General features: G+C 43.3%; 1 protein-coding gene across 4 annotated transcripts in view; it reads right to left on the bottom strand.

Annotated features, from left to right (window-relative positions):
* LOC127572676 (coiled-coil domain-containing protein 171-like) overlaps positions 1-23,453 on the bottom strand; it is a 497,458-nt gene that overhangs the window by 130,445 nt on the left and 343,560 nt on the right. For all 4 annotated transcript variants that reach the window (XM_052020188.1, XM_052020186.1, XM_052020185.1 and 1 more), the window contains 2 exons: positions 16,217-16,362; positions 14,625-14,679 (listed from right to left, as the gene is read on the bottom strand). In XM_052020188.1, coding sequence (XP_051876148.1) covers positions 14,625-14,679; positions 16,217-16,362 — 201 coding nt within the window. The remainder of the gene's footprint in view (positions 1-14,624; positions 14,680-16,216; positions 16,363-23,453) is intronic.

Raw genomic sequence — 23,453 nt, forward strand, 5'->3', positions numbered from 1 at the left:
GTCTCTTTTAGAATAGCATCCTTTATTCCACATTGCTTCTCCTCATTCTTCCTGTCAAAATACATCACCTCTCATTGCATCACATTAATCTTCATCTTCAGTTTCTCATTCAATCAAGACCTGTTGTTCTTCACTATTTCCAGATTTCTTGTGCCTTCTTTCATGAAAATCGACACAAAATATTATTTCCATTTACCCAGCATTTCCTTATTCCCCAAAATAATTCCTCCTTTCTTAGCATGTAATGGACCCAGTTAACTTTATTTAATCTTCATTTTTGACATATCCATACAAGTTCTTACAATCTGTTTTTGTTTCCCACCAGATTACTCATGTCATCTACTTTCCCTCAGAATAAGGGGTAGGCCATTTAGGACTAAGATGAGGAGAAATTTCTTCACATAGAGGGTGGGAAATCCCAGAGAACTGTGGAAGCCCAGTCATAGAGTTCATTCAAAGAGATTGATAGATTTCTGGATATTAAAGGAGTCAAGGAATATGGGGAGAATGTAGGAAATTGTGATCAATGGCAGAGCAGGCTCAAAAGGTTAAATGGGCAACATCTGCTCCTTTTTGTTATGTTCATAGGTTTTCCTTGTAAGTGTGAGTCTCCTTTGCTCAATGCTGAAATGTCCACAATGTTCAGACTTTTGATCTTTTTGGCAACGTTATAAGCCTTTTCCTTTCAGCTAATGCTACTTTTAACTTTTCTTGTGTGCCATCTTTAGATCAAGTTTACTGTTGGACTTATGCACCTTAAATAGATACATATTTGACTTTTATTGTTAGCTCTGGCATGTTTATTTTCATACTTTTTAATGTCTTTAGTCAGTTTACCATAAACAATTTAGACAAAGTCATTGAGCAAGACAGCACAGATACAGGCCCTTCAGCCCAACGAGTCCATGCCGACCACCTAGTCCCAATTTCTTGTGTTTGCCTACCCCTCCATGAACGTATCCAAGTGCTTCTTAAATGATACTATTGTACCCACCTCAACCACTTTGTCTGGCAGCTCGTCCCATATACTCACCACCCTCCGTATGAAAAAGTTGCCCCTCAGGTCCCTTTTAAATCTTTTCACTCTCAACCTAAATCTAAGCCCCCTAGTTTTGGACTCCCCTACCCTGGAGAAGAGACTATTACCAACCACCTTATCTATGCCTCTCATAGTTTTAAACGTTTCCATTATGTTGCACCTCATTCTCCTATGTTCCAAGGAGTAAACACCCAGCCTGGTCAACCTCTCCCTATAACTCAAGCACTTTTTAAAGGTATCAGTAACCACTTGCAGGTGAGTTGCTGGTTGACTTCTACATGTTGATATAATCATACAGGGTCCAAGTACTTTCTGGAGAGCTAATTGTTGTGTGCTGAAGTATCTTTGCTCAGTTCAAGGCAAGGCAACCCCATTGCCTTCTCAAGAGAGCTGATCTCAAGGCTTGTTGCAAGCTGAACAACTTCACTACTTTAGAGCTCAGCAGTTGCCACTAGCTACAAGGCAACAACTGTGAAATGAGAGCATGAGTGCAGGAGTTGGAGAAGAGAAAAGAAAAAGGAGGAGGCAACCTAGGTAGCCTGTTTCAGACCATACCAGCAATAAATGATTCAAACATGGTACTGGTTACCTAGATCCCAATTACCCATTCAGCAACATTTCCATGCCTTATCTTCCCATCCATTTAGCAATAATGCAGAAATAAAATCTAGTACAAAACAAACATTACAGGACAAATTTAGAAATAAAATCTTGCTATATGAAACCATTCATCGTTGTCCAATCTTCTAGTTCCTGTTTTAATCAGAAAGGTTAAATCAGATATGATGAATCTGTTTTTCTCTCTCCACGGAAGCTGCTCGACATGTTGACTATTTCCAGCATTTTCTGTTGTTACTTCAAATTTTCAGCATCTGCAGCTTTTCACTTTCTTTGAGTGCTAGAGAATTTCATCCACAACAAGTGACTGGTATTGCTGCAATCCATAGCCAAGAAACCATAGCAAAGTACAAGGCTATAGAACATAGGAACATAGAAAAACCTACAGCACAATTCAGGCCCTTCAGCCCACAAAGCTGTGCCGAACATGTCCCTACCCTAGAAATTACTAGGCTTACCCATAGCCCTCTATCTTTCTCATCTCCATGTACCTATCCAACAGTGTCTTAAAAGACCCTATCGTATCTGCCTCCACCACCGTTGCCGGCAGCCCATTGCACGCACTCACCACTCTCTGAGTAAAAAACTTACCCCTGACATCTCCTCTATACCAACTCCGCAGCACCCTAAACCTATGTCCTCTTGTGGCCCACATTTCAGCCCTGGGGAAAAGCCTCTGACTATCCAACTGATCAATGCCTCTCATCATCTTATATACCTCTATCAGGTCCCCCCTCATCCTTCTTAGCTCCAAGGAGAAAAGGCCAAGTTCCCTCAACCTGCTTTCATAAGGCATGCTCCGCATTCCAGACAGCATCCTTGTAAATCTCCTCTGCACCCCTTCTATGGCTTCCACATCCTTCCTGTAGTGAAGCAACCAGAACTTAGCACAGTATTCCAATTGGGGTCTGACCAGGGTCCTATACAGCTGCAACAATACCTCCTAAATTCAATTCCACGAATGATGAAGGACAATACACCATATGCCTTCTTAACCATAGAGACAACCTGCGCAGCCACTTTGAGTGTCCTATGGACTCAGACCCCAAGATCCCTCTGATCCTCCATGCTGCCAAGAGTCCTACCATTAATACTATATTCTGCCATCATACTTGACAAACCAAAATGAACCACTTCACACTTATCTGGGTTGAACTCCATCTACCACTTCTCAGCCCAAATTTGCATCCTACCTATGGCCCGCTGTAACCTCTGACAGCCCTCTACACTATCCACAACACATCCAACCTTTGTGTCATCCGCAAACTTACTAACCCATCCCTCCACTTCCTCATCCAGGTCGTTTATAAAAATCACAAAGTGTAAGGGTCCCAGAGCAGATCCCTGAGGTGCACCATTGGTCACCGACTTCCATGCAGAATACGACCCTTCAACAACCACTCTTTGCCTTCTGTGAGCCAGCCAGTTCTGGATCCACATTGCAATGTCCCCTTGGATCCCATGCCTCCTTACTTTCTCAATAAGCCTTGCATGTGGTACCTTATCAAATGCCTTGCTGAAATCCATATACACTACATCTACTGCTCTCCCTTCATCGATGTGTTTAGTCACATCCTCAAAAAATTCCATCAGGTTCGTGAGGCAGGACCTGCCCTTGACAAAGCCATGCTGACTATTCCTGATCATATTATACCTCTCCAAATGTTCATAAATCCTGCCTCTCAGGATCTTCTCCATCAGTTTACCAACCACTGAGGTAAGACTCAGCAGTCAATAATTTCCTGTGCTATCTCTACTCCCTTTCTTGAATAAGGGAACAACATCTGCAACCCTCCAATCTTCTGGAACATCTCCCATCTCCATTGACGATGCAAAGATCATCGTCAGAGGCTCCGCATTCTCCTCCCTCGCTTCCCACAGCAGCCTGGGGTACATCTCATCCGATCCTGGCGATTTATCCAACTTGATGCTTTCCAAAAGTTCTAGCACCTCCTCTTTCCTAATATCTACATGCTCAAGCTCTTCAGACTGCTGCAAGTCCTCACTACAATCCCCCAGATCTTTTTCCATAGTGAATACTGATGTAAAGTATTCATTGAATACCTCCGCCATTTCTTCTGGATCTATACACACTTTCCCACTGCTGCACTTGATAGGCCCTATTCTTTTGCATCTTGCTCTTCACATACTTGTAGAATGCCTTGGGGTTTTCCTTAATCCTGTCCGCCAAGGCCTTCTCATGTCCCCTTTTGGCTCTCCTAATCTCCTTCTTAAGCTCCTTCCTATTAGCCTTATACTCTTCCAGATCTCTAACATTACCTAGCTCTCTGTACCTTTTGTAAGCTTCTCTGTTCCTTTTGACTAGATTTATTATAGCCTTTGTACACCACGGTTCCTGTATCCTCCCTTGACTCCCCTGTCTCATTGGAACATGCCAATGCAGAACTCCACACAAATATCCCCTGAATATTTGCCACATATCTTCCTTACTTTTCCCTGAGAACATCTGTTCCCAATTTAAGCTTCCAATTTCCTGCCTGAGAGCCTCATAATTCCCTTTACTCCAAGTAAACACCTTTCTAGTCTGTCTGTTCCTCTCTCTCTCCAGTGTTATCGTAAGGGAGATAGAATTATGATCACTATCTCCAAAATGCTCCCCCACTGAGAGGTCTGACACCTGACCAGGTTAATTTCCCAATACCAAATCAAGCACAGCCTCTCCTCTTGTAGGCCTATCTACATATTGTGTCAAGAATCCTTCCTGAAGACACTTAACAAACTCCACCCCATCCAAACCCCTCACTGTCTGGAGATGCCAATTGATGTTTGGGAAATTTAAATCTCCCATCACAACAACTCTGTTATTATCACACCTTTCTAGGATCTGCTTCCCTTTATGCTTCTCAATATCCCTGTTACTATTGGGTGGCCTCTAAAAAACACCCAGTAGAGTTATTGACCATTTCCTGTTCCTAACCTCCACCCACAGAGACTCCGTAGACAGTCCCTCCATGACGTCCAACTTTTCTGCAGCCGTGACACTATCTCTGATCAACAGTGCCACTCTCTCACTTCTTTTGCCTCCCTCCCTGTCCTTTCTGAAACATCTAAAACCCGGCACTTGAAGCAACCATTCCAGTCCCTGAGCCATCCAAGTCTCTGTAATGGCCACTACATCATAGCTCCAAGTATTTATCCAAGCTCTAAGCTCATCCACCTTGCTCACAATACTCCTTGCATTAAAACAGACACATCTCAAACTAGTCTGAGCACGTCCCTTCTCTATCATCTGCCTAACCTCCCTCTCGTACCTACTATTAGCTTTCTCTATTTGAGAGCCATACACCTTTTCCCCAGTCTCTCCAGTTCGGATCCCACCCCCCCAACAAATCTAGATTAAACTCAACCGAGTAGCCTTAGCAAACCTCACCACCAGGATATTGGTCCCCCTGGGATTCAAGTGCAACCCGTCCTCTTTGTAAAGGTTATACCTGCCCTGAAAGAGGCCCCAATGATCCAGAAATCTGAATCCCTGCTCCTTACTCCAATCCTTCAGCCACGCATTTAACCTCCTCCTCATTCTATTCCTATACCCACTGTCACTTGGCACAGGCAGTAATCCTGAAATTACTACCTTTGAGGTCCTGCTTCTCAACTTCCTTCCTAACTCCTTATAGTCTTTTTTCAGGACTTCATCCCTTTTCCTGCCTATGTCATTGGTACCAATATGTACTATGACCTCTGGCTGTTCTCCCTCTCTCTGTAGGATATCTTAGACGCGATCTGAAACATCCCGAACCCTGGCACCTGGGAGGCAAACTACCTTCTGAGTTTCTTTCCTGCGTCCACGGAATCGCTTGTCGACCCACCTAACTAGAGAGTCCCCTATCACTACTGCCCTCCTCTCTCCTTCCCTACCCTTCTGAGCCACAGGGCCAGACTCTGTGCCAGAGACACTGCCACTGTTGCTTTCCCCAGGTAGGCTATCTCCCCCAACAGCACTCAAACAGGAGTACTTATTGTCAAGGGGTACAGCTCTAGTACCTGACTCTTCCCCTTCCCCCTCCTGACTGTGACCCACTTGCCTGACTCCCGTGGCCCCAGTGTGACCACCTGCCTATGACTCCTTTCTATCACCTCTTCATTCTCCCTGATCAGACGAAGGTCATTGAGCTGCATCTCCAGTTCCCTAACATGGTCCCTCAGGAGCTGCAGCTCGACATCCCTGGTGCAGATGTAGCCTTCCCAAAGGCAGGAAGACTCTGGGAACTCCCACATCTGACACCGAGTACAGGAAACTGCACTCATACTACTTCATTTCCTCAAGTCACCTACCTTTCGTCGCCCCATTACGCCTAAGCCCCTTGAGACAAAGCCCAATCACATTGCGCCCTCTCACTCCACTGCCCACTCCGACCCTGCCCGCTGGATATGGCGGTGTGCTTTTTAAACAGCCCGCACTTTACCCTCTATGAAACGAAGTCTCAAGTATACTCGTGAGATCAGTCAGTAAATTGCTATCAATGCAGTGGCCATCATTCACCTTAGTCTTGCTTGTTAAGAACAGCCATTTTGATAGCTTGCTGATACAAGGAAATGACAAGCAACCAAAGCAATTTCAGTGATAATTAGAAACAACAACAGAATGGAGGACTTAGTGCCTGTATATGTGCTGACCTTTATTGTGCTGACCATATTGTGCTGACCATTAAACCAAGCGTAAGTCTATCTAACCCCCCCCCCCCCACATAATCCATACTCTCCAAACCAGGCAACATCCTGGTAAATCTCCTCTGCACCCTTTCCAACGCTTCCACATCCTTCCAATAATGAGGCGACCAGTACTCCAAGTGTGGTCTAACCAGAGTTTTGTAGAGCTGCATCATTACTTCGTGGCTCCCAAACTCGATCCCACGACTTATGAAAGCTAACATCCCATAAGCTTTCTTAACTACCCTATCCACCTGTGAGGCAACTTTCAGTTATCTGTGGATATGAACCCTCAGAGCCCTCTACACCTCCACACTACCCAGAATCCTGCCATTAACCTTGTACTCCGCCTTGGAGTTTGTTCTTCCAAAGTGTACCACCTCACACTTCTCTGGATTGAACTCCATCTGCCACTTCTCAGCCCAGCTCTGCATCCTATCAATCTTTGACAGTCTTCCATACTATCAACAACACCACTGACCTTTGTGTCATCTGCAAACTTGCTAACCCACCCTTCTACCCTCTCATCCAAGTCATTAATAAATATTACGAAGAGTAGAGGTCCCAGAACAGATCCTTGTGGGACACCGCTTGTCACAGCCCTCCAATCTGAATGCATGCCCTCCACCACAACCCTCTGCATTCTACAGGCAAGCCAATTTTGAATCCACATGGCCAAGCTTCCCTGGATCCCATGCCATCTGACCTTCTGAAGAAGCCTACCATGTGGAATCTTGTCAAATGCCTTACTAAAATCCATGTAGACCACACCCACTGCATTACCCTTGTCAATCTGCCTGGTCACCTCCTCAAAGAATCCTATCAGGCTTGTGAGACATGATCTTCCCTTCACAAAGCCATGATGGCTGTCCCTAATCAGTCCATGATTCTCTAAATGCTGATAGATCCTATCTCTAAGAATCCTTTCCAACAGCTTGCCCACGACAGACATAAGGCTCACTGGTCTGTAATTCCCTGGACTATCCCTACTACCTCTTTTGAATAAGGGGACAACATCTGCCACCCTCCAATCCTCCGGTACCATTCGCGTGGACAATGAGGACTCAATGATCCTAGCCAATGGTTCAGCAATCTCCTACCTCACCTCGTGGAGCAGCCTGGGGAATATTCCGTCAGGCCCTGGGGACTTAACTGTCCTAATATTTTCTAACAGCGCCAATACATCCTCTCTCTTGATATCTACATGCTCTAGAATATTAACCTTACCAACACTGTCCTCAGCGTTATCAAGGCCCCTCTCCTTGGTGAATACTGAAGTGAAGTATTCATTAAGAACCTCACCCACTTCCACAGCTTCCAGGCACATCTTCCCACCTTTGTCTTTAATTGGTCCTACCTTTACTCTCGTCATCCTTCTGTTCTTCACGTACACGAAAAAAGCCTTGGGATTCTCCTTAACCCTACTCGCCAAAGCCTTTTCATATCCCCTTCTTGCTCTCCTCAGCCCCTTCTTAAGTTCTTCCTTGCTACTCTATATTCCTCACGAGCCCTATCTGATCCTTGCTGCTTACACCTTATGTATGCTGCCTTCTTCTTCCCAACGAGTTGTTCCACCTCTCTTGTCACTCATGGTTCCTTCACCCTGCCATTCTTTCTCTGCATCACTGGGACAAATTTATCCCTAACATCCTGCAAGAGATCCCTGAACAACGACCCCATCTCCATAGTACATTTCCCTTCAAAAATGTCATCCCAATTTACTCTCGCAAGTTCTAGCCTTATAGCATCCTAATTTGCTTTCCACAATTAAATATCTTCCTGTTCTCTTTGCTCCTATCCTTATCCATGACAATGCTAAAGGTTAGGGAGTGGTGGTCGCTGTCCCCTAAATGCTCACCCACTGAGAGATCTGTCACCTGACCCGGTTCATTACCTAATACTAGATCTAATATGGCATTCCCTCTAGTCGGCCTGTCAACATACTGTGACAGGAATCCGTCCTGGAGACACTTAACAAAGTCTGCCCTGTCTAAACCTTTGGTACTAAGGAGGTGCCAATCAATATTTGGGCAGTTGAAGTCTCCCATTTTAACAACTCTGCTTTTCCTGCAGCTTTCCAAAATCTGCCTCCCAGCCTGCTGCTACCTGGGGGGCCTATAGAATACTCCCAGTAGAGTAACTGCTCCTTTCTTGTTCCTAACTTGCACCCATACTGACTCTAGAGAGGATCCTTCTCCATTATCCACCCTTTCTGCAGCTGTAATAGTATCCCTGACCAGTAGTGCCACCCCTCCTCCTCTTCTCCAACCCCCTCTATCCCTTTTAAAACACTGAAATCCAGGAATATTCAATATCCATTCCTGCCCTAGTGACATCCAAGTCTCTGCAAGAGCCACAATATCATAGTCCCAAGTACTTATCCAAGCTCTCAGTTCATCACTCCTATTCCTGCATAGTACCAAAGGTTTAGACGGGACAGAGTTTGTTAAGTGTGTCCAGGATGAATTCTGGTCACAGTATGTTGACAGGCCGACTAGAGGGAATGCCTAGAGAGGTGGAACAAGCAGTTAGGAGGACGAAGGCAGCATACATAAGATGTAGGCAGCAAGGATCAGATAGGGCTCATGAGGAATATAGGGTAGCAAGGAAGGAACTTAAGAAGGGGATGAGGAGAGCAAGAAGGGGACATGAAAATGCCTCGGCAAGTAGGGTTAAGGAGAATCCCAAGGCTTTTTTCATGTACGTGAAGAACAGAACGATGACGAGAGTAAAGGTAGGACCAATTAAAGACATAGGCGGGAAGATGTGCCTGGCAGCTGTGGGAGTGGGTGAGGCTCTCAGTGAATACTTCTCTTCAGTATTCACCAAAGAGAGGGGTCTTGATGACGCTGAGGACAATGTTGGTATGGATAATGTTCCAGAGCACGTAGATATGAAAAGAGAGGATGTGTTGGAGCTGTTAGAAAAAATTAGGACAGATAAGTCCCCAGGGCCTGATGGAATATTCCCCAGGCTGCTCCGCGAGGTGAGGGAGGAGACTGCTGAACTGTTGGCTAGGATCTTTGAGTCCTCGTTGTCCACGGGAATGGTACCAGAGGATTGGAAGGTAGCAAATGTTGCTCCCTTATTCAAAAAAGCTAGTAGGGATAGTCCAGGGAATTACAGACCAGAGTCATACGTCTGTGATGGGCAAGCTGTTGGAAAGATTTCTTAGAGATAGGATCTATCAGCATTTAGAGAATCATGGACTGATTAGGAGCATGGCTTTGTGAGGATCATGTCTCACAAGCCTGATAGGGTTCTTTGAGGAGATGACCAGGAAGATTGATGAGGGTAGTGTAGTAGATGTGGTCTACATGGATTTTAGTAAGTCGTTTGACAAGGTTCCACATGGTAGGCTTCTTCAGAAGGTCAGATGGCATGGGATCCAGGGAAGCTTGGCCATGTGGATTCAAAATTGGCTTGCCTGTAGAAAGCAGAGGTTTGTGGTGGAGGGAGTGCATTTAGATTGGAGGGCTGCGTCTAGTAGTGTCCCACAAGGATTGGTGCTGGGACCTCTACTTTTCTTGATATTTATTAATGACTTGGATGAGGGGGTAGAAAGGTGGGTTAGCAAGTTTTTATACGACACAAAGGTCAGTGGTGTTGTGGATAGTGTGGAGGACTGTCGAAGATTGCAGAGAGATATTGATAGGATGCAGAGCTGGGCTGAGAAGTGGCAGATGGAGTTCAATCCAGAGAAGTGTGAGGTGGTACAATTTGGAAGGACAAACTCTAAGGTAGAGTACAAGGTTAATGGCAGGATTCTGGCTAGCGTGGAGGAGCAGAGGGATCTGGGGGTTCATATCCACAGATCACTGAAAGTTGCCTCACAGGTGGATAGGGTAGTTAAGAAAGCTTATGGGATGTCAGCTTTCATAAGTCGTGGGATCGAGTTTAAGAGCAGCGAGGTAATGATGCAGCTTTACAAAACTCTGGTTAGACCTCACTTGGAGTACTGTGTCCTGTTCTGGTCGCCTCATTATAGGAAGGATGCGGAAGTGTTGGAAAGGGTGCAGAGGAGATTTACCAGGATGCTGCCTGGTTTGGAGAGTATGGATTATGAGGAGAGACTAAGGGAGCTGGGGCTTTACTCTTCGGAGAGAAGGAGGATGAGGGGAGACATGATAGAGGTATACAAAATATTAAGAGGTATAGGATGGACAGCCAGCACCTCTTTCCCAGGGCACCAATGCTCAATACAAGAGGGCATGGCTTTAAAGTAATGGGTGGGAAGTTCAAGGGAGATATCAGAGGAATGTTTTTCACCCAGAGGGTGGTTGGTGCATGGAATGCACTGCCGGGGGTAGTGGTGGAGGCAGGTACGTTGGTCAAATTCAGGAGATTGTTAGATAAGGATATGGAGGAATTGAAAATAGGGGGATATGTGGGAGGAAGGGGTTAGATCGTCTTAGGCGTGGTTTAAAGGTCGGCACAACATGGTGGACCGAAGGTCCTGTATTGTGCTGTATTGTTCTATGGTTCTATGGTTCCTGATACTTCTTGCATTTAAGTAAATGCACTTTAGCCCATCCACCTTTCTACTTTTATACCCTATACTGTTCTTCTCCTTCCTGAAAGCCTCTCTGTATGTTAGATCTGACTTTTCCCCATCCACTTCTTCCTCTGACCTACCCCTTTGGTTCCCATCCCTCTCGCAAACTAGTTTAAACCCTCCCGAACCACACTAGCAAACCTGCCTGCAAGCATATTGGTCCCCCTCAGGTTCAGGTGTAACCCGCCCACTCTGTACAGGTCCCACCTTCCCCAGAAGAGATCCCAATGATCCAAAAATCTAAATCTTTGCCCCCTGCACCAACTCCTCAGCCGTGGATTCTTCTGCCATCTCTTCCTATTCTTACCTTCACTATCACGTGGCACCTGCACCAATCCTGAGATTGCTACCCTTGAGGTCCTGTTCTTTAGCCTTCTACCTAGCTCCCTAAACTCACTTTATGGGACCTCATCCCTCTTCCTACCTATGTCGTTGGTACCAACATGTACCACAACTTCTGGTTGTTCTCCCTCCCGTTCAAGAATGCTGTGGACCCAATCAGAGACATCCCGGACCCTGGCACCTGGGAGGCAACATACCATCTGGGATTCATGCTCACTTCCACAGAACCTCCTATCTGTTTCTCTATCGAGTCCCCTATCACTATTGCCCTCCTCTTCTCCTCCCTTCCCTTCTAAGCAGCAGGACCAATCCGAGTGCCAGAGATCTGGCTACTGCTGCTTGGTCCCTGTAGGTCATCCCCCTCAACAGCATCCAAAGTGGAAAACCTGTTACTGAGGGGAACAGCAGGGAATAGTCCTCTGCACTGTCTGCCTGTTCCCTTTCTTTTTCTTTTTCTCTCCCCTGACAGTCACCCTTCTATCTGCCTCCTAGACCCTAGAAGTACCTGCTCTAAGGGGAGTGACTGTCTCCCGATGCACAGCATCTATATAACTCTCTCCCTCCCTGATGCTTTGCAGTGTTTGAAGCTGTGACTCCAGCTCATCAATTCTGAGCCGAAGTTCCTCCAGCCTCCAGCGCTTACTGCAGAAGTTGTCACCGTGCACCCCAGCAGGGTCCACTAGCTCCCACATCATGCAGCTGCAGCACATCACCATGTCCTCCATGTGAACTATTCCTTCCCTACCTAGTTTTATTCTACTTAAAATTTATAACAATAACAGTTAAACCTTACCTTTACTTACCAGCTACTCACCCGCCTCGCGCTGTTATCGCCTAAGCCTGTTGAGCCAAAGCGCAATCACTCTGCTCCCTCTCACTCCGCTGCCCGATCCGACGCTGCCCACTGGATATGGCAGCCTTCTTTTTAAACTGTTCAACTGTTCCCGCTCTACCGACTGATGTCACACACCTGTGCAGTCTCTCCCCGCTATCCACGAACCATTAGAAAAAAAACTTATCTTTTCAGAAGTCCTCAGCTGATTCTGCTCGCTCACCTCTCGCTCCTGATCGAAAACGCCGAAGATTCTCCCTTCTATTTTTAAACTGTTCCCGCTCTACCAGCTGACGTCACATGCTGTACTGTTCTATGGTTCTCTGGTTTTATAGTTTTAAAGTTCATTTGGACAATCAGGTACTGCAATTCTACAGCCTGCATGCCACAAGCATGGATAAAAAATTGATTTTCATGTTTTTAGTGCTGACAAAAAGTCAGAATTACATGGCTGAATTTCTAAACTGAAACAAATTCAAATACCAACCAGCGGCATCTTCTGCACATTGTGATGGGTGATTGTATGGATTCTCGGAACAAGTACTTGATTTTGCCTCACATGAAGAACATGAAGCAGATCTACACAGCATAATTTCTGCCTTAGGGCTCCCAGGAGATGGTAGCTAACATCATATAGAATAATCTCATCCATTTAATATAATATGGAGCAAAGGCAAGAAGAAGAGAGAAAGCAAAGATAAGAAGTGGCTGCTGAGCTCTCTTTTTTAGAGGAAAACATTTTCTTGTGTCTTACAAAATGACTTGCGCAGCCTGATTTGCAAAAATGTCATTGAAAAGGCTGCATGTAAATTCCTGTTATTATTTTTCATTAGTCTTATAATGTCAGGAATGGATGATACTCTACAATTTGCCAGAATTTTTATCTGAAACCACGGTGGAAAAGTATGACTTTCATTACCATTTCTAAAAACATGTATCAATATCAGCTCCCTGCTGTATTCTGGTCCATTGAAGTCAATGGTAGTTAAGTATATGGAAGCAATATAACTGGCATCTGATAGTCATGCTCAAAGGCATGTTTCTGTTACAATTTCCCTTGGTTTAGTGAATACTTTAAGAAATTAATTTTCAACTCAATAACTTATTGCAACCAAACCCATGAGGCACTCACCACAGCGAACTTAACATCACTCCTTTTTCCTAGAGGGAGGTTGAGTTTGCTCTGCATACAGGGCCCATTACCCAAGCCTACTTAATGGTGTCCATTTTAATGTACACTGAATATTATGAATTCAAAAATAATAGAATAAATGGAATGAAAATATTTCCCCAAAGCATTAGCTCATTCTTTAACAGATGCTCAAGTTCTACAAATGTGTTTGACAATCATAGATCAATAGATAAGAAATCCTACAATTATTCACTGATTTATATTCCAGCATTAATGTAGACTTTATCGTGGATCTAGGTGAAATGAAGGAAGAAAACATTTGAAAAAACTAATGCCTCTTCCAATAGCACAGGGAAGGTTCCCATATTTGTCATTCACTTCATTCAAGTTCAACCAGAAGTCCTGCTGTTACTTCACCCTATGTAATTTCTACATTAAGGCAGCACTACAAGAACTACCCTGAGGGTAGAACCTTTTTGTGGAAAGTATACAAGTGCCATTCAACTGTAATTTAGAGCTTGTAACATATCTAAACCTTAAGCAAAGATTGCTAAACAATGCCCCTGAATTTCCATGGAGTTTCTTTATATGCATCACCGGAATTTTCCAGTGTGTTGTGAATGTCTATTGGCTCATTAAAAATTCAAGACAAATGATCTTCAGTGCTGGATACTGCAAATCCTTCACAAATGCAATGCCCATCTTTCTTGGTGTCATTTGCTGTGTGCTTTGTAGCTGGAAAAGTCAAGGTTAATCATATGCTTTAAAGGTAAACTCTCTAATACATTCAAATGTTAAAAACAGGTATGTATTTAAAAACAGGCTTTTATCCTGTTTTATGAACTTTCCAACATCAAGTGCCAGGCCAGCAATATTACACATGGAACTTTTTCACATATTATACCCTGCAGCAATATCAAATAATTCAGATTTTGCAGACATTTACAGTCCCTGTAACAGGCTTAACCCAAATTCCTCAGAGTACCCCTTATTGTACTGATGGGACATTTCCATTTCCAACACCATTTACTCTTAGAGCTATTCTGAGGCCAATTATTCCAAATTATGGGAAGTTTCAAGAGAATGATTCACATCCATGAGCAGCTGAGCCAAAATTGTTTCCTCATGTATGTCTAAAAGTGAAGTGAGAAGAGATCTTAATTTTAATTTTAACTGGCTTCAGAAAAGCAATAAGGACACGAAACACAAACACACTAGAAAAGCTTGGGTGCTTTCTTTTGGGGAAAGTCTAAGGGTCATCGTTAAAGTCATAAAGGCCAATATATAAAATAAATGTTTTAAAAATCTCAAGAAACATCCTGAGAAATAAGATTTATCTCATGATCTTTATAAATAACCTTTATGAAGTAGTTTCTCTCCACATAACTGCACTTTGTAGACTAACGTTAAAATTTTTAAAATGCATTCACAGTACCTGTTGAAAGGTGACATCCAAAGCTCTCAGGTAACTAATCAAGTGTTCTCTGCCTCTGCAAGGGGAAAGGAGCAGGTGGTATAAATAGGAAGAGAGAAAAGAATTCTTCCTTCTGAATAATAAACAGTTCATAGTACAGACATCATAAAACTTCAATTCTAACTACTTCTAAAAAATTCTCTAAATTTATTCAGATTTACTCAAAGGAATATTTAAAAATAAACAACACAACAGTTACAAGATGACAATCGCTCATATTATATTTGTAAACCTGGTCACTCCAACTGTACTCATAATTTCACACTCAGCTTTGGGACCTCATCAATCCATCATCCTTGGAACTTTTTGGAGTCCATACAGTGTAGGTTCAGATTTCAAGAGACAATTGAGATTTGATTTACTCCTCAGAAGCCTGATTTGTATTATAAAAAATGTAAGAACTCGGGGAGGGGGCAATGGAATTTGAGAACAATTTATCATTGAAAAGGAGGGGATAATAGATTTCTTCGTGGGCTTAAAGGTAGATAAATCCCCAAGACCTATGCTATGGTATGTAAGGAGGGACATTGCTGGGGCTCTGACTAAAATTTCCAAATCTTCTGGAGAAGCTGCAGAGGAGAATTAAATTTTTAAATTTTTAGATTTAAATTTTTATAATTTTATCTACAGCATGGTAACAGGCCCTTCCAGCCTGAGTCCGCGCTGTCCATTTTAAACCCAAATTAGCCTACCCATACGTTTTTGGAATGTGGGAGGAAACCAGAGCACCCGGAGGAAACCCACGCAGACACGGGAGAACATACAAACTCCTTACAGACAGCGACGGGAATCGAACCCCGATCACTGGCGCCGTGATAGCGTTGCGCTAACCGCTACGCTACTGTGCCGCCCAATACACTAGGATGTTGCCTGGGATATAGTGTTTCAACTATAAGGGGAGATGTTTTGGCTGGGTTTGTTTTCCTTGCATTGGAGAAAGTTGGTGAAGGCATTTCACATTGAAACACTTGAAACATCATGGCATAGAAGGCTACAGGTTGAATGCTGGAAAAAGGGACGAGTAATAGTTAGGTACTTGAAGTCAGGTGACCTAAGGGGTCTGCTTCAATGCTGTCTGACTACGTGACACAATACAAGCACTTCTAACAGGCAGTGGAAGCCAGCCCCATTACTGGTGTAAGTGCGATTAGGTGATGGAAGGAATTGTGGGTGGGTTTAAGATAACTGACCAAGTTGTGAGTCTAGAACCAACTTGTTAATGCTAAAAGAAGGGGATGAAAATCAACTCCATTATTTTTATTTAACACATGACCAGACATTATTACCGATGATATATCAATACATACTGCTATCACTAAATTATCAGTTTTTGCCTCAACAAATAAATTTGTTTTCAATGGTTGTATTTTTTGAAGTTTGCACTTTAAGGAATCCCTTCAGATGTGTGAATCATTGACCTAATACTTACTCAAAGGTAGATTCTACTATTTCTTTTTGAACTTTTCCCCAATTATTTTCTAATAAAACTCCTTCTGAATGCTTGAATTGATCTGAGCTTGTTTTAAGTCCAGCCCCTAAAGCCCCATGCTCACTTTGCTGCCTTGCACAGGGCGTTTTCTGCATCTTGGATACTCTCCTCAAGTTGGCGCTTGTCTTGCTCCAGCTGTGCCAGGTTTTTGTTTAGCTGACGCAAAGATTGATCTTTTCTCCTCAGTTCCATCTTTGCTTCGGAGAGACTCTGAAACAGGCAGAATAATCTTGTTTATATGACTTCAGAATGTACCACTGGCCAAAGTATAACAGCTAATTTCAACTATTAACTAGAACAGAAATTTACAGCTGTATGTATCAACACTTAAAGTCAGAGACTGCTGCCTAATAGGTAATTGGTCAAAAAGCAGAATTAAAAGCAGTTCTAAAGTCTGTGCAAGAATAGGGCTTTGATGCATGTGAAAGTGCCAGGGCAGGTGAGAGAGTGGTAAATAAGGCATAAGCAGAGGCAATAGAGTGCAGAACCAGGAAGTTTACATTGAATCTGTTCAGCTACAACTACAGCATTACATTCATTTCTGATTACCACACTTGACAGGTGCAGAAAAGATACATTAGAATGGTTCAAGGTTGAGTAATTTCAGCTGCTAGGTTAGAATGGAGAAACTAGATTGTTCCCCTTTAAGTAAAGAAGGTTGAGAGAAGATTTTATGGAGATGTCCGGGTGTGTACTAAGGGGTTTACCTTCAATAAAAACAAGAAGCAGATTAGTTCAAGAACCTGGGAAAAAAGATATAAAGCAAAGGTCAAAAATACAGGAGGTATGTAAAGAAAAACTTTTCTTCATGCAAAGAAGGTTACAAAGTGGGGAAACAGAGTCAATTAGAGAAAGAGAACTGGATAATCACAAGAGACTACAGTGAAAGGACAGAAGAATGGGACTGAAGGAGTTGTTCCACAAAAAGCCAGTACAGACTCGATGAGTTGAAAAGCCTTGCTCTGTGCTGGAATTATTCTATATTACAGTGGGACAAACCCAAATGCCCTGGAATCAAGGTTTTAATTTCAAACACGGGAGAACATTCTTCTATTAAATGCAGGTTATAAAAATTCCTGAAATCATAAAACATTAATGTGACAATATAATAAAGCTGCTCAACTATTTCAAATTTAAAGTGCTTCTATACAATAACCAAAAAAAAGTACTCTTAAAAGCATATACTTTGTAACACTAATCCAAAAGATAGGGGAAATATTTTACCACTGCATACCTATATGCCTTCCTAGTCAAGGCCTTAAAAGATTTTAAGTCCTTGACTGGGAAGGCATATATGCGGTGGTAAATTGAGTTTTACCCCCCACAAGGACGTTGGTACAGGAGTCACCACTACTTCCTACAGCACACATGGTTCTTTAATAGTATGGAATAAGCATTCAGAGATTACATACAAACCACTAAAAATTGGTTTATTTAAACTTGATCTGTTGATTTACGAAAAATAATTATACACAGTATAGAAGTTAAGGATCTCTTTGGAGCACCAAGAACATAATTGGCACATCATCAAAGTAAGGTACAGCAATGCAGTGCAACCATAAGTAACAAAACATATTGGTGGAACTGACTCTGGTTTCACTTCAGGGCTAATTATGAGAGGCAACATAAATGTATGCAAATATTTCTACATTAAAGAACTTTCCAAACTTTGGCACAGATTGTAGACTCAGGATATGGGTATGAATCCCAGCACTCAACTCCATATGTCACTTCATCAAAATAAAGGTAATAAAGTTCAGATACAGATGAATGTGCAGAGAATGGAGGGATATGGACATTGTGCTGGCAGAAGGAATTAGTTTGTTTAGGCATTTAACTATTAGTTTAATTAGCTTGGCACAATATCGTGGGCCGAAGGGCCTGATCCTGTGCTGTACCATTCTATGTAAAGTCAAAGTCGAGGGTTATATGTATATGTATGCATAGGTGCAACGAAAAGCTTACTTGCAGCAGCATCACAGACACATAGCGTCCAATACTACACCTGGAGCAATTGCCACATAGCAGGTAAGTAAAAATGTGGCAAGATGTGATGTGTCTCTCCACTGCACATCATCTTACAAGTCTGCCCTACGAGATGATAGAGGTTGTAGGTTTGGTGCTGTTGAAGAAGCTTTGCAAGATGCTGCAGTACCACGTTATAGAAATTTTTGTGCCATTAGTGAAGGGAGTGAGTGTTCAGATTGGCGGATAGGGTGCCAATCAAGCAAATTGTTTTGTCCTAGTTTCTTGAGTGTTGTCCAAGATGAACTCAATCAGGCTACTGAGTACTCCATCCGTCTCCTGACCTGTGCATTATTGATGCTGGAAATACTTTGTTAAACCAGGAGATGCCCAATGTAGAACATTCTGCCCAATGTAGAACATTCAGCCTTTGACTTACTTTTACAGCCATAATATCCATGTAGAATATAGAACATGGAACAGTACAGAACTGGACAGGTCACTTGTCCCGCAATGTTGTGCCGATCTTGATGCCAATATATACTAAATGTCCTCCTCCTGTGTATCATCCATATCCCTCCATTTCCTTCATATTCATGTGTCCATCTGAAAGCCTCTTAAACTCCACCAGACCGCCTGATTCCACTACTACCCCTGGTAACCCATTCTAGGCCCCTACCACTTTCTGTGTAAAAAAACTTGCCCCTTATTTCAAGAGGTCTTTCAAGAGACTGTTAGATAGGTACATGGAGCTGAGTAAAATAGAAGGCTATGGGTAAGCCTAGTAATTTCTAGGGTAGGGACATGATTGGCACAGCTTTGTGGGCCGAGGGGCCTGAATTGTGCTATAATTGTTCTATGTTCTTATGTCACCTTTAAACTTCCCCCCTCTAACCTAATAAGCATATCCTGATATGGCTGATCCAAGTAATGATGCTGAGGATGTTATGATGTTGAATGTCAAAAAGATACTTCTTACTGCAAATGCCATTGCCTAGAATCTGTACTGCATGAGTGTTTGTTGCCACTCATGCCACTAATGCTGTCCAAGCCTTATGGGATCTGACCACAAATTATCTGAATTATAATAATGTGCAAACACCATCAGCAAGCATCCATTCTGATCTTAATGGAAGGAAGATCATTGTGAAGCAGCTAAAGGTGGTTGTGCCTAAGACACTGCTCTAAGGAACTCCTGTAGAAATATAACATAAAACTAAAAATACCTGAGATACTCAACAGGTCAAGCAGCATCTGTGTATAGAGAAACAGTGTTAACTTATTAGGATGATGACCTCAACTTGGAAAGGTCATTGACCTAAGAAGTTAACTTTGTTTCTCTTTCCAAAGATGTTATTTGACCTGATGAATATTTCCAGCATTTTCTGTTTTTATTTCAGATTTCCAGAACCTGCAGTTTCTTGCATTTGGATCCTGGAGCTGAGATAACTGATCTCAGACCTGAGAATCATGATCACCTTCCATTGTGCTAGACAATAACCTGTTGTTACCCACTGCCTTCAAGTTTTATCAGGGCTCCCTTGATACTTCATTAGTTGAGACGTTGCCATGAAGTCAAAGTTAGTCACAATCACAGAATTCAGCTCTTCAGTCATGCCTGGACAAATGAAATCTAGTCCTGGGAAAAAACTAAACTAAGGATCAGTGAGCAGATTTTGTTGAGTGAGTGCTGCTTTATAGCACAGTCAACAGCACCTTGTTGATGAATGACCATGCACAGATGGGCAGCAATTAGATTGATTGGAGCAACAAAAAAGATGCTGGAGGAACTCAGTGGGTCAGGCACCATTGGTTGGCGCTTAACCTCATCCTGGCAGTGGTTGAGGCCGAGGATAAAAATGTTGGTGTGGGAATGGGGAGGAGAATTAAAATGACTAGTGACCGGGAGCTCCAGATGGCCATGGCAGATGGAGCGCAGGTGCTTGGCATAGTGGTTGCCCAGTCTGCACCTGGTCTCACCAATGTAGAGGAGGCCACATTGGGAGCACAGGATGCAATAAACAAGATCAGATGAGATGCATGTGAATGTCTGCCTCACCTGGAAGAGCTGTTTAAGGATCGGGGTCACTCTCTCTGACTCCCTAGTCTGCTCATCCCACCCCACCCATCCCTCTCCCTCCACAAGCACTTTCCCCTGTAACCGTAGGAGGTGTAAAACCTGCCCCTACACCTCTTCCCTCACCACTATCTAGGGCCCTAAACAGCTCTTTCAGGTGAAGTAGACATTGACATGCATCTCCCCCATGGCCGTCTAAAGCTCCTGGTTACTAACATTTGAATTCTCCTCCCCATTCTCATACTGACATGTCTGACCTTGAACTCCTCCACAGCTAGGATAAGGCTAAATGCAAACTGGAGGAACAGCCCCTCATATTCCACTTGGCTAGTCTACAACCTGACAGCATGAACTTTGGCTTCTCCAATTTCAGGTAAACCGCTCCTTCCCTGCCCCTTTTCTCTCTCCTCCGGATCTATCCAGTACTTCCTACACTCACCCCAGACCCTATCACCATATTTCTTTCCCCTCCTCCACCGCCTCCACCTGCCCATCACCCACACACTCCTCCCACTGGTTCCCCTCCCCCACTACTCCCACCTGCCCTCCCCACTTTCCTCCTTTACTCGATTCCATGCTCCACATTCCCCTCCTATCAGATTCCATCATCTTCAGCCCTCTGTCACCTCCACCTATCACCTCCTAGTTTCTGGCGCTATTTCCACTCTCCCTTCCTCAATTTGCCTATCACCCTGCCCTCACCTGGATTCACCTGTCGCTTGCTAGCTCTTGCTCCACCCTTCCCTTCACCTTTTTATACTATTTCCCCTTTATCTTTCAGTCCAGATGAAGGGTCGCAACCTAAATCGTCAACTATCCACAGATGGTGCCTGACCTGCCAAGTTCCTCCAGCATCTTGTTTATTGTTCCAGATTCCAACATCTGCAGCCTCTTGTGTCTCTAATTAGATTGTTAGGATTTGTCCTGCTTTTTATAGACAGGACATACCTTTGCAATTTTCTCTGCTCTTGGGTATTTGCCAGTGTTTCCCCAGCACCAAAACTACTAGTTCTAGAACAGAAGTCTTCAGTACTATAAGGAGTTCTATATTCTGCTAGACATTCAAGTTTTTTTTTGATATCCTGTATAGTGAACTGAATTGGATGAAGGCTGCCTTCTGTGTTGGCAGGTACCTCAGGAAGAGGCCAAGGTGACTCATCAACTCAGTGCCTGGCTGAAGAGACTTGCAAATGTATCAGCCTTGTATTTTGATCTTGTGCTGTGTCCACAGACATTGAGGATGGGGATAGAATATAGAACATTGCAGCGCAGCACAGCACAGGCCCTTCGCCACACGATGTTGTGCTGACATTTTATCCTGCTCTAAGATCAGAGGATCAGAGGGATCTTGGGGTCTGAGTCCATAGGACGCTCAAAGCGGCTGCGCAGGTTGACTCTGTGGTTAAGAAGGCATATGGTGTATTGTCCTTCATCAATTGGGGAATTGAATTTAGGAGCCATGAGGTATTGTTGCAGCTATATAGGTCCCTGGTCAGACTCCACTTGGAGTATTGTGCTCAGTTCTGCTTGCCTCACTACAGGAAAGATGTGGAAGCCATAGAGAGGGTGCAGAGGAGATTTACAAGGATGCTGCCTGGAATGCGGAGCATGCCTTATGAAAGCAGGTTGAGGGAACTTGGCCTTTTCTCCTTGGAGAGATGGAAGATGAGGGGGGACCTGATCGAGGTGTATAAGATGATGAGAGGTATTGATTGGGTAGATAGTCAGAGGCTTTTCCCCAGGGCTGAAATGGTGGCCACAAGAGGACATGGGTTAAAGGTGCTGGGGAGCAGATATAGAGGAGATGTCAGGGGGTAAGTTTTTTACTCAGAGAGTGGTGAGTGCATGGAATGGGCTGCCGGAAACGGTGGTGGAGGCTGATACGATAGGGTCTTTCAAGAGACTGTTAGATAGGTACATGGAGCTGAATAAAATAGAGGGCTATGGGTAAGCCTAGTAATTTCTAGGGTAGGGACATGTTCAGCACAGCTTTGTGGGCTGAAGGACCTGAATTGTGCTGTAGTTTCTCTATGTTCTATCTATCTAACCCTTCCCTTCCAGATAGCCCTCCATTTTTCTATCATTCATGTGGCTATATAAGAATCTCTTAAAAGACCCTAATGTATCTGCCCCCACAACCTCTGCCAGCAGTGCGTTCTGCGCACCAGTCACCCTCGGTAAAAAACTTGCCTCTGACATCCTTCCTCCAATCACCTTAAAATTATGCCCCTTCATGTTAGCCATTTTCGCCCTGGGAAAAAGTCTCTGAATGTCCACTCGAACTATGCCTATCAAGTCACCTCTCATTCGCCTTCTCTCCAAAGAGAAAAGCTCTAACTCGCTCAACCTATCCGCATAAGACATGCTCTCATATTCTTAAAGTCTCAATCAGCTTAGTTAGTAGCAGTCCTACTGTGAGTATGACTATGACAGACTATTGGTTGACTAGTCTGTGAGCGACTCTCCAAATTTGGACAAGTCCCTAGATGTTAGTGAGAATTTCCAATGCCATTCCCTTATCAGAATCTGGTGGTCCATCTGGTTTTAATTTTAAGGAGGAAATGGAATTGTCCTTGGCTGCATGCACTAAAAATGCAATATAACAGTGTTTGCGAGTTGCACTTTTGAAATTCAAATCTACTGAATTTATCCAAATTTAAATTCCCCAACCATCATGATGGGATTTGGTGTTATGTGCATGGATTATTAATCCAGACCACAAGGTTACTAACCCAGTAATTTAAACACAATGTTAAATGACCATTCCATGCTTACAACCAACCAAACTGTGCATAAATTGTCAGAGTGGTTTTTGAAAACAAAAATTATGGTATTAAGTTGGCTCCAAATCAGTCAAACTTACAAAACCTGGAGCCTAACATCTCGCCTCATAATGCCTTCACAGACTGAATTAAAAATTCTGCCTTTCTTTTAAGGTACATGAGCTCAGGAAGTGTTGTAGTAGTTAGGATGAACAAATCGATTATACTGCAGTGTTAACTAATTCCACAGCCAGAAATGATGACCAACAATTAAATACATAGTGGAATCTAATGGTACATGTGAATGATTCCAATCTGGTGGAATAATTAATTGTGGAATTAAAATCTGATCCTATTGGATCCAGCAAACATTCTGCTTAGTTGCTAGATGCACAAGTTGTAAAATGGTAAAACCACAATTGTGCCTTTTGTCTACTCTCCACATACCTAAATTCACTTATTTTTTGTACAATCCCTTTCTATTCAAAGCAACTACT

This window comes from Pristis pectinata, chromosome 7, assembly GCF_009764475.1.
Source record: "Pristis pectinata isolate sPriPec2 chromosome 7, sPriPec2.1.pri, whole genome shotgun sequence".
NCBI lineage: Eukaryota > Metazoa > Chordata > Chondrichthyes > Rhinopristiformes > Pristidae > Pristis > Pristis pectinata.